Source organism: Hyperoodon ampullatus, assembly GCF_949752795.1.
Source record: "Hyperoodon ampullatus genome assembly, chromosome: 5".
NCBI classification, from domain to species: domain Eukaryota; kingdom Metazoa; phylum Chordata; class Mammalia; order Artiodactyla; family Ziphiidae; genus Hyperoodon; species Hyperoodon ampullatus.
In genome coordinates, this window is record NC_136918.1 from 142,885,454 (window position 1) to 142,897,474 (window position 12,021).

The 12,021-nt window shown below is 58.4% G+C and overlaps 1 protein-coding gene across 1 annotated transcript in view; it reads left to right on the plus strand.

Annotated features, from left to right (window-relative positions):
- Positions 1-355: 355 nt before the first annotated feature.
- UMODL1 (uromodulin like 1) overlaps positions 356-12,021 on the plus strand; it is a gene marked incomplete at both ends in the record, with an annotated part of 61,306 nt that continues 49,640 nt past the window's right edge. Inside the window, 3 exons of the mRNA XM_079705300.1 lie at positions 356-431; positions 3,873-4,115; positions 11,381-11,542. Of these exons, the coding sequence (XP_079561426.1) occupies positions 356-431; positions 3,873-4,115; positions 11,381-11,542 (481 nt within the window). The remainder of the gene's footprint in view (positions 432-3,872; positions 4,116-11,380; positions 11,543-12,021) is intronic.

Here is a 12,021-nt window from a genome sequence, read left to right on the forward strand (position 1 = left end):
ACTTTGGACTTGATGGAGGGAGTCAGATTCGGGTCTGAAATGTGTTTTCTGCGTAACAACGAGATGGGACCCAGAGATGCAGCCTGGCAGTTGGGTACTCACCTTTCCTGAAAGATGCCATCTGCCTGGAGGGAGAATGGGCTGTGACACGCAGGTGCCCCGAGGGACACGGCTGCGGCAGTGGCGGCTGTTTACCAGCAAGCATAAGGGAACGCTCCCGGTGAGCGCACCCTCTGAAGCCACTGCCACTGTCGGTGGCGCAGGGAAGGGAAGGGCCCTTTCTCTGGGTCCAGGTGGCCCAGGCCCCTTTGTGCTGCCGCTCGGGAGAGGCCAGAGCCCCTGCCACCGCCCGACCATGCTCAGGACCCTTGTGCTGGCGCTGCTGGCTCTGGTCACCACCGTGGGCCCGAGCCAGGCCAGTGGCTTCACAGGTGAGGGGTCCGGGCTCTGTGCGGGGATGCCGGAGGGGCGATGGGCTCCCTGGGAGTGGGCCCCTTGATGACGGCAGCCCTGCCGAGAGCTGGGCAGGCAAAGATGCACCTGCTTTGACAGGCAGGGTCTGTCTCTTCTTGGCCATACTTTTTCATAACCACAAAAGAGGTGGTGGGAATGCTTCCGAATCACCTGGGGCTTGGTGGGGTTCAAGTGTGGATTCCGAGTCAGTGGGTCTGGGAGGGGCCCGGAACTCTGCATTTCTGCCGGGGGTACAGATGTTACAGGCCTGCTGGCCACGCTGAGAGTAACACATTCCTGGAGAGTCAGAATCGAACCCTCTGGAACCACGGCCCGTTAGTCTTCAACTTACAGATCAGGAGAGGGAGACCCATAGTGGCCAGGGCCACACAGCCGGCCGAGGGCAAGGTTTCCACCAGGGCTACCCCTGACTTTGACCCTGGCTCAGACCTCCTTTGCCCGCCAGAGAGGGGGCATCACGAAGTGGGGCTTCCCGCTCATCTTGGGCTCTGCCAGCCCCGTTTCCTCAGCAAGTGAGGATGCGAGTGGCCCTTGGGGACATGAGGGACCAAGCACATGTCTAAGGCCCTTGAGAGACACATGTCAGCTGCTAAAAACACGCTGGATTTCTGAAGCCCCAGATTTCAGAGAATTGAGATCGCAAACCTTTTACATCATTTTCCTCTAGAAATCCATCTTATTCCGTTGGGAATTCAAACAGAGCCATTCTGTTTCTACCATCGACTTCAGTTTTGTACTAGTTTAAACATTTTTCACCCATGGGCAGGATTCTGTGATTTTTTTTTTTTTTAATGAATTGTGATTTTTTAAAAAAACCGTGATATTTCCTTTGGAATGAGTATATGCAAACCATACAGCTCAGTGGCAGAACAAATGGGAATGTCTGGAAGCCAGAGGAGGTCTTAGGAGGCATTTCATGGTGGGAGGACCCCGGCAGGAGCACTAGGTGGTCCGTCAGGGCTGCACGTCTGTTTGCTCCCAGGTACCACATGCTCCGGTACAGGCGTGATTTTATTTAATTCTCCTACAACCTCAGGCACAGCTATGATTCTACAAATGACAAGGCTGGGGCACTGAGAGGGCATGAAACGTGCTCAGAATCACACGGCTGGTATTAGTGAAGCTAGTGTGAATGCAATTCTGACCCCAGAACCCAGCAGAGCATTAAGATTTTCTACCTCTGGGATTAGAACCCAGGACCCCTGCCTCCTGTGCTCCTGAAAGGATTTGTTGAACAGCAGGATCTGCTAAGAGGTTTCTATTGTGAGCTCTGCCAAGAAGCCAGGCCTGGGGAGGATTTGGTGGCCTCTCATAGAATGTGAAAAACAAAACATGGAGATCCAAGTGCAGTTTCACTTGGAAGGAGGAGTGTGTGCGCATGCGTGCACGCACACGTGTGCATGTTCTCGTGAACACGTGCACGGCGCCATGGCTCAACTAGTGACCACGTTTCACTGTGGCATCTTCTCCAGCCCCTCATCCCAGTCACCTCTAAGCTCTGGCCTCGGAAGCCGCCTTCTCTGCCCTACCCCACCCAGCCAAGGGCCTCTTTTTCCCTCCCAAAGCTGCCTGGGACCCGCCCTTTGGTGAATACAGGTCAGGTCTACTCCCAGAGGCCCTGCCACCCCAGGGGAGGCCACCACGTGGCTTGGGAGTGGGCTTGCTCTGGGGCAGTGGGCTTCAGCACCCTATTCTGCCCAGAATAAGGCTGCAGGCTCTCCCAGCAGTCTGGGTGTGAGGGCTGGCTTGGCCCCATTTCTTCCTGGGGGTCACCGGTCCTCAAGTCTCGCTTTCTGCATGCTTGTGGGCGACCCTGAGGCCAAAGGTGGAAATCTTCAGGGGTGCTGTCCTGGGGGTGGGGATGAAGATGATTTCTCCTGCCCACTCTGAGCTTCGCCCCAGAAATCCACCTTCTCACTGAAGGGTTTACACTGCAACATGGAGCCCTTACCCAGCGGCTGTACAGTCTCCTAAAGCTTAGAGCTCAGAGCTTAAGTATCTGAAAACGTGAATTACATTCAAAGCATTCATTCTTCTTTCACTGACAGCCCAGAAACGCAGCAAGTCCCACGCTGGCCTCAGACGTGGGAGGCACCCCACGGCCCTCCTGTCAGTTCCCTGGGGCTGCCTCGGCAAAGCCCCACAGACTGGGGGGCTTAGTGGTAGAGATTTATTTCTTCACAGTCTGGAGGGCAGAGGTGCAAGGTCAAGGTGTTGGCAGGGTTGGTTCCTCCTGAGGCTGGGAGGGAGAATCTGTCCCCGACACACCTCTCTCCAGCTTCTGATGGTTTGGGCTGCTGCCGATTTTAGTGACCCCTGGCTTGTAGATGCATCACCTTGATCTCTGCTTTCGTCTCCTATTGCATCTCCCTGTGTGCATTCCTGTCTCTGTGTCCAAATTTTCCCTCTTATAAGGATGCCAGTCATACTGGATCAGGGGCCACCCTACACCAATATCCCCTCATCTTAACTAATTATGTCTGCAAAAACCCTTTTCCCAAGGACAGTCACATTCTGTGGTACTGGGGTTTAGAGCTTCAACTTATGAATTTGGGTTGGGGACTTATTTCAGCCCTCACACGGTCCCTGCTCTATGAGGCAATAGAGGCTCCCCGGGCAGATGGGACACCCCAGGACCCCGTGGCAGGTGGTCCACGACATAGGGGTCTGAGGCTGATGAAGGCAGTAGGTGATATGGGGTCTCGAGAACGAAGTGATAATGAGGATAAAGGCCATGGACATCTGTGCCCAGGAACCAGGCTCCAGGTGAGAGACACCTAGGGCCCGAAAAGACCAGCTGGCTGTCCCATCTCGGGCCCTGGGCCCTCATCTCCCGCTGACACAGCAACGGTTGGACCGAACTTTACCATCTGTGCACTTCTCACGTGTATTTGACTTGTGTGTTTATCTTTCATCTCATTCCAAAAGAGGGTGTCACTGCCAGCGTGCCCAGCACTTAGTGGGCCTTCACTATGTATTCACTGAGGGAACCGCTGTGTATTCACATCGCACGTGACAGCCCCTTATTGTGGAGATACGAGGTGTGCGCAGGGCTCTCCCGCAGAGTCAGAGGACACGCAGCAGAGCCCAGGACACGAGCCCCGGAAGCTTGGTTTCTCTGTGTCCCCTTCAGTGTACCGTCAGACCCCTGGGTGCGGGGAGCCGGGGTGGGGCTGGGGTAGCATCTCCTGCTCTGTGGAGGAGGATTGCTCGGCGAGCAGGTGTCATGCTGCATCCCTTGAGTCTATGCTGCTGTATCGCCTTCTCGGATACGGGCCGGTGGGCGGATCCCAGGGGGTCCACCGTGTGTGGGCGGAGGACTTGCAGAGAGCCCCTCACATTGGTTTGATTCTGGCATTTTCCCCTCGTGTTTCTCCATCCACCTCCCTCTCTCGTAGAAAAAGGCCTCTCCCTGCTGAGCTACCAGCTGTGCAACTACAGTGTGAGCCACAATGTCCAGAGCGTGGAGGCAGTGCGCACATCCCGCCTGACCTATGTTCCCTGCGGCTGGTGGGTCCCCTGGCGGCGCTGCCCCAAGACCATCTACCGGACCCAGTACCTGGTGGTGGAGGTTCCTGAGTGGAGGAACGTGACCGACTGCTGCGAGGGCTACGAGCAGCTGGGCCTCTACTGCGTCCTGCGTGAGTCCTGCCCTGTCTTGGGATAGACACTGTTCACGCCCCCTGGCCCTGAACTGACTAGAACACTGGTTCTCAGCCTCAAGTGTGCACCAGGGTCATCCAGAGGGCCAGTCTAAGCACCGGTCGCTGGCCTCACCCCGGATTTCAGGTCCAGTGGGGCAGTTCCCAGGTGATGGTGATGCTACTGGCCCGAGCCCCACTCTGGGAACCTCTGTTTCGGGTGGTGGCTCTCAGACCTGGCTGCACACCGAAGTCCCTGGGGCAGCTTTAAAAATGATGACGCCTGGGTCCCCCTTCAGGCACTCTGATGGATTCAGTCTGGGGCATAGCTTGGGCCCTGGGATATTTCTTAAAGCTCCCCCAGCAATTCTAACAGGCAGCTGAGTTTGAGAACCAGCACTGCAATCTCTTCTGTAATGGCAGCCAGCCTTTCCATTCTAAAGGCTGTGAAACCCTAGTCTGAACCCCAATCTGTGAAAGAGATGGAAAGGGTCCCCTGGGGCCCCCCTAACTGTCCAGAGGCCCCCAAGGCCTCTTACTTCCTCTGTGTGGTTCAAAAGACGCTTGGGGCGGTGATCAGCACTGCTGAGGCTGCCCCAGACTCGTCTGAGGCTGGGCGGACGGGGCTGTGTGGCGTTCAGGGCTCAGCCTGTCGACACGGAGGGAACTTTCCAGAAGGCCTCTTCCGGGGGCAGGGGTGCAGGCGTGTGCATGTGTGAATACGTGGGGGGCGGTGGTGATCGTCTGAATCAGTTTCAGAGCTGAGATGAGTTTCTGAACAGGCCGGAGGCCCGCCTACACCCACCCCCGTGGTGGAGGGGAAGTCGGAAGGGTGGCAGTAGGGCACCCTGAGACACGAGGCTGCCGCCTCCGAAATGCAAAGCACCAGCTTGCGGGGTGTGGGAGCGGCTCCCGTGACCCGTCCATCCCCAGGGTCCCAGGCAGCAGGACAGCCACAGGCTGGGGCGTGGACACTGCACACCGGGGGTGCCAGCCCCCCAGCCCTAGGGAATATCAGATGTAGAGTCCTGGGTCCCTCAGACCCTGCAGACGGGCTGGGCCTGCAGTTATCCTGAGCGCACCCTCCCTCAGCCTTCAAAGCCCGCAGAGGATGGGATGGCTGACATGTGCACTCATGCAGCTCAGAGGGCCAGGCCCAGAGATGACCTGACAGCTCAGGGTTGAGCAGGTCACAGGAACACACCTCTTCTGGGAGTGTTAAAACGACACCACGGCCACCAATGCCGCCACCACCAATAAAAACCAGGAAGGGCCAGGTGGCCTCAGGTCCGCGGCCGGGTGCCTGTTGTGTATTCCCGCTGGTTCTCTGAAGGGATACTTGCAGGGGCGGTGCTGGGTCTGAGGAGTCCCTTCCCATGGTGACCACGGCTCCCTGTCTGCCGTCCCTGTCTCCAAGGGCCCCATGCACAGCGGGAGCTGCCCCTGCCCTGGGAGCACGCTCTTCTGGGGCTGGGGGTCCTGGGTCGGGGAGGTCTCAGGCGGGGCGCACGGCACTTGGTTTGGAGCATCAGGTCCTGGTAGAAGGAGGGGGCCGGCCTAGCCCACCCGCCTTCCCCCGCAGAGGCCACACCCTCCCCACCTGCTGTCGGTCTGTCGTGGGGCTGGGAGGTCACAGGTCCAGAGGGCCGGAGGGGCCCCCAGGAGAGGCTGAGCCCCCAGCCCCGCCCAGCCCGAGCGGCCACCTTTCTGTGCGGCCAGCTGCCCTCCCCCCAGGAGAGAAGGTGGGAGGCACCTGCCTTCTGGGAAGCAGGGACGCAGGGACGCAAAAGCTCATCTTGCTTCCCAGCGAGCCAGCCTCCTGTGGGACTCAGCCCCACTTTTAAAGTGTTAGCGCCTTTGAATAGGGGCTCGCCAGGCAGGAGAGGCCCAGAACATTCTAGCTAGAGTCCCGTGGGCAGACCTGCTCTGGGGAAGCGCAGGTCATGGGGCGGCCGTTGTTGGGCGGGGGGATGGGGTGGGAGGCACTGGGCGCGAAGGGAGGAGGACTCACCCTGAAGGCCCCCAGGCCCGGCAGAGGGGGCTGAATTGGGGTGGGGTGGGGTCCACAGTCCCCCCACCCCGGGCCTTGGAAGGGTCACTCTGGAAGCAGCGTGGAGAGGATGCAGGCAGGATCCCAGAAGGAAGGAGAAGAGAGAGGAAAAGGGGCCTGTAAAGGCCAGCGGGAGATCCCTGGTCGCTTCCGGACGGGAGCAGACGGGGACACAGACCTGGGGAGGCGTGTGACTTGACCAGGATGGCACAGACTTGGACCCCCGTCGGATTCAGTTAGTGACGTTTGAGAAAGGGGCTCTGGCACGCATGGGAGGGGCACAGTGGTGAGGAACGTCGAGGCCCACGGCCCACTGGACTCCTGCTTGGGGAGGTCCTGGCTTGCTGCCTGGGCCCCGCTTGGCACTGCAGTTGCTGTGGGGCTGCCCTGTGACCGAGGGGAGGGCATGGGGGGCTGCAGCGCTTGTTCCTGCGGCTTGGGAGGCCCCCAGTGAGCCTCGGTGTCCCCCCACCTCCGAGCTCAGGGACACCACGTGGGCAGCTAGAAAGTGCCTGGTGGGAAGTATTTACACCACGGGCAACAGCATCTCAGCTTTCTCCACACCAGCGTGGCTCCTCGGATCAAAGCTGGTGCAGAGGTGCCTCATGACGGCCTGGCTCTTTGGAACCAGAAGTGAGAGGTCCCTGTAAGTGATGCGCTGAGACCCACTGGTTGATTGGCACAGAGGAGCCTGGGGCCACAGCCTGGGTGTGGCAGCCCGGGCACCTGGGGAGGAGAGGCAGGCAGAAGGCACGCGCCTCCGGGCCGCCCGGGGGTGGGGTTTCTTATGTCTCAGCAACCTCAGCTCAGCGGTCTCATCCCCGGCAGCAGTGAAACCTCAGCTTTCCTTTCTTCTCTCTCCTCCCACTCAACAGTCAAGAACCCAAAAAAGGGAAGAGCATTACGAGAACACGTGATTTTTTTTTTTCAGTCTCGATGACTTTTTCAATTTTTTTAAGTCCCACATTTGGAAGGCCACGATAAGTCATATATGATTTTAGTTAAGTGTATTTTTACAATAAAACAACGGATACACAAGCAACGTAGAAAATTTGGAAACAAAGAAAAGGGAAATTGCCCATAAGTCTGACCTCCCCCTGCCCTCCCCCCACAAACAACCCCCCTCCCGCAACAATAACCTCTGTTAACATTTTCTTCTAGTTTCATTCAGGGCAGACCTTTTACAGAAGCGTGGTCACCCTGTTGGAGATGTTTTGTAGCACACTTGTACCCCTTGGCAATTTATCTGGAACATCTTCCGAGTCAATAAATCGTGTTCTCCAGCGTGATTTAACAGCCACAAGGCACTACTTCCCACGGATGCATCAGCTCTAAGCAATCTGCTACCACTTAGCATCTAGTGGTTTCCAATTTTTTTTTTGCGGTACATGGGCCTCTCACTGTTGTGGCCTCTCCCGCTGCGGAGCACAGGCTCTGGACGCGCAGGCTCAGCGGCCATGGCTCACGGGCCCAGCCGCTCCGCGGCACGTGGGATCCTCCCGGACCGGGGCACGAACCCGTGTCCCCTGCATCAGCAGGCAGACTCTCAACCACTGCGCCACCAGGGAAGCCCAGGTTTCCAATGTTTGGTTCTTATAAATAACGCTGCGATGAGTATCATCTGGTGCAAACACTGCTGCACAAAAGTTGGAACATTTAGTCAGGATGGATTCCTCAGAGCAGAGCTGAGCATCTCAGTGGACACTCACCACCTGCCGCGACGCCCCGGTTCCCGCACGGCCCATCTCCTCCGCACACTCATCTGCACGGCAAGCCCAGGACCCCGCTGGACCCGGAGCCTACCCCAAACTTCCCTTCTCCCAGGCTGCTGGCCAGGGCCCCTTTGAGGAAAGAGAATTCCGAGGAAGGATTATTGTCTGATTATTCCAGAGCGGATCAGATTCCCCAGCCCTAGAGAGTCCTGGGCTGTGGCTCAGGCAGAAATCTCCGCCTTATCTCATGAACCGTGACTCACCTGGGGTTGCCAGGCGCTGGGCAGTCCTGGGTCATTGTTTGTGTTGAGTTAGGGCAGGAGAAGAGGATATTTGACTTTCTACCAAGTTGGAACCGTTTATTGTTCTCTCTGGCTCTCCGTAAGCCGCCAGCCCTGAGGGGTGGAGGGGGACTCCCAGCTGCCTCCACAGTAAGACGATCTTTAACTCGAAAGCACTTCTGTTGTGATCAGGTCACTGTTTTTTGGAAGCCCGTTTCTCCTGGTGGCTATTTTCCTTTCATTTAGAGAAACCTCTTGGTTTAGAATGGTTTTCGATTTCCAGACAAAGGTTTGCAAAGACAGTCGAGGGAGTCCCGCTTCACCCCTCGCCCAGGGTCCCTAATTTTAGCTCTTAAATTACCAGGGAGCATTTTCCCCAATAAGGACCAACGTGGGTGCATTACTGTTTAATTCTACTCCACACTTTATTTGGATTTCCCTGGTTATCCCCTAATGTCATTTTTCAGTCCCAGGAGCCCATGATACATTTAGTCTTATGTTTCTTAAGCACCGAGGCGGTTGGTTTTCACGATGGGAGAGAAAGCAACGTGCTCCCGACCCTTGGCGGGTGGCCCTCCAGGGGTCTCGGCATTTCCATCCCAGCGCAGCCTCTCTCGGGCTGCACCACGTGCCTGTTCTTCATGACCCCAAAGCTGTCCCTGCATGGCCGCTTCTCCAGGATGTCAGACATCGGAATAGCTACCGGGACAACTAGGAAGTGAGGAGGGGGCCAAGGACAGCATGGAGAGGAGAACGCTCTTGACAGTGACCGCCAAGCCCAGGCTCAGCTTCCGCGGGGAGAGAGCTGACGGGGACCCTGCGTGCATTTCAGCAGCTTTGTCTTTTCTCTTCTCCTCCTTGGCCAATGCAGCTGCCTTGGTGATGTGTTCCCAGCAGGAGGGGCCGCTACCTTCCTTCTGGCTGTGGAGCATCCTGCAGAGAGTCTGGAGAGCCCCAGAGGGCCACCCTCAGGGCACCGGCCCCTCGGCTCTTCCTTTCCACCTGGCGACCCCACGCATCCTCCCAAGGGGCTGGCCCTCCCCCGCTCTGAGGGTGTGTTTCCAGAGCATGGCTGTCACGCCTTCGCTGACTTTCCTGGAGTCTGGGGAGCCCAGAGCGGCACTTCTAAATGTCATGTAGGACACAGAGCTTTACATGGATCTGGGCAGGAGGCAGATGGGTTTGCGTGACACCCAGTCGGGCCTGGAGCCCTCCTCCCCGGGTGGGTGGCCGGAGCTCACGCCCTTCCTCGGACGCTGATGTTGGGGTCTTGCCTTCCTTGTGCTCCCTCCCTGCTGCCCTCAGCCCCCGGATGCTCACGGCTGCCCAGCTTCCTGCATCCCATGCTGCCCTGAGCTCCATCCACTGCTGGGCCTGCACAGACCCGGCAGGGGGGTCAGCCCTGCCGCCCCCAATGCCCAGCCACCGAGGGAGTGTCCGGCAGCATCAGCTGGCGCCCTGGCCACCTCCCTGCAGAGAGCAGCACAGCCGCTTCCCCCGGGTTCCCGTTCTTCTCTCCCTCTTCTGTGTTTTCCTGTCCCCTGAAGATCAGCACCCTGGCTCCCAGCTGGTCCCCCTTGGAGCCCCCGGATTCTCAGATAGTTCCTGCCTTTCTCAGATCTCTGAAAGCTCTTTGCTTTAGAAGCCCATGCTTTCGCCAGCCCTCACCACATCTGGCTGGACATCCCCCATCGTCTTTGCCTCCTGCAGGCTCCTGTCTGCACGTCTGCATCGTCTGCCCGGAGCTGCGTCCCACCGAGCACGCTGTGAGTGCTGACCCTGGAGGTGTGCAGCCCACAGCCCCACTGACTGACCTCAGCGGACCTCCCGGGCGTTGACCAGGGGAGGGGACAGGGCCTCGCTGCCCCCATCTCCATGTGCGCCTCTAGAAAGCGTGCCAAACTTCACATCTGCACAGCCAAATCCTGGCTCCACCCGAGGCCGTTCTTCCTGCAGCTTCTCCCGGAAATGGTGCCAAGTGGATGCCCAGGCCTGAAGCCTTGGAACCATCTTGAAGCTTCTCTTTCTTTTACACCCTGTCCTGTCTGTCAGCACGTCCTGCGGGCATTTCCAGCTACAGACACTCAGGATCTGAGGCTTCCCGCTTGTTTCTACCCATCACCCTGGTCCAGTCTCCACCAGCTCTCGCCTGGACCATCTGCCAGAGCACAGCAGGGATGAGCAAGTCAGGCCGCCCTCAGGGAAGCTGTGGACGCAGGACAGGGAAGGGAAGAGGCAGCGGAAGGGGACAATTTCACGGCATTGGCCACGGGGTCGGAAGGTGGTTTGTAAAACCCCAGGTACCTGGGGCTTTGCATACGGGGTGCGGCAGCTCCAGCCCCCAAGGGCCACCTGAGGGTCCTAGGAGGTGGGGACGCAGAGCTTGGCAGAGCAGTGTGCGAGTCTGGGCAGGGCACCACGGTGTCCCCTTCACCACGGACCTGTTCCAAACCCCCAGGGCACCCAACTCAACACCGCGGGGGTCTTTCCGTGGCCCAGCCCACCTGCTCACCCACTGCGCCCTCACCAGCCCTGGGGGCCTCCTTCTTACCTTTGGGGGCCCCAGCGTATTCCCACTTCCCGGGCCTCAAGCTACAGGCTGTCCCCCGAGTTCCCCGGACCCTGCAGAGACCCCTGTTCAGGGTGGCCTTCCCTGCCTACCTGCCCCTGGGCCCTGCCTTCTTCCCCTCAGCTCTCATCCATCTGAGCTTTTGCAGGCCTATTGGCATATTGGTCTCTGTCCACCATCTAAGTATCCTGAGGCAGGGACTTTGCCTCGGGCCCACTGCTGGGTCCCGGGCACCTTGCTTTGTGTCTGGCACATAGTAGGTGCTCAATAAATATTGAATGAGTGAGTGAGTGAGCTGTCAGGACACAGAGCAGCAAGGGGGCCTCTACGGGGGTGGTAGAGAGCCCTGTACATGGACTCCTGAGGCCTAGAGGAACAGGTCACTCGGGCCCCCAGCTTCCCGGGAGAAGCTGCCCTCCTCCCAGGAAAGATGGTCAGGCTACATTAGAGTCAGAGCAAACGGCCTCGATGGCTGCTCTGCAGGACAGGGCGAGGCCCTGCCCAGGCCTGGCGGTGGCCCTTGAGTGGGCTGCTCTGTGCGCCTCGGAACCGCAGACAGATTCCAGCGCCAGGAAGCATCCAGACACGGCGCCACGCAGGCCATCCGGGATTCTACAGCCAATAACACTAATCGCTGCTCGCTTGTCCCCCAGCCCTGAATCGGTCTGAGGAGTTCACCTCCAGACCCGGGATCTGCCCGGCGGTGAGGCCAGAAGCGTCTACCTCGCCGTGCGCCCTGGATGCGGACTGTCCTGGTCTTCAGAAGTGCTGCCCCTCGTCGGGGGGCCCCCGCTGCTCGGCCCCCGCTCCCCGAGGTAGGGCTGAGGCCTGATCTGGGAGAAGCTGGGGGGAGGAGCAGCCCGGGTTTTATGGGGAGCCTGCAGCCTGTGCGCGGGCCCATTTCACTCATAAAATCCGGCCACTGACCCCTCAGGGGAGAAGTGTACTCACAGCTGCCCTGAGGGGGTTAGACGTTCCTGGAAAAGCAGGGGCCCCAGTTTCCCAAGATTGCCTGGGGAGGCCCTCAGAGCTCCCGGTGAGCTTGCTGGGAGCTGCGCTGTGTCAGAGCTGGGAGGTTTAGGGCTGTCTGCTTGTGCAGCCCCACGGGGACCCGAAATCCTTCCCAGGCCCCTGTCTGGCAAGTCAGCGCAGGCCCCCAGGAAAAGAGGTGGTCAAGGTTCAGAGCCAGGGAAACATATATAAACTGTGTATATATATATATATATATATATATATACACACATATATATATATATATATAACGTGCAATATACAATATATTATAAAACATGAA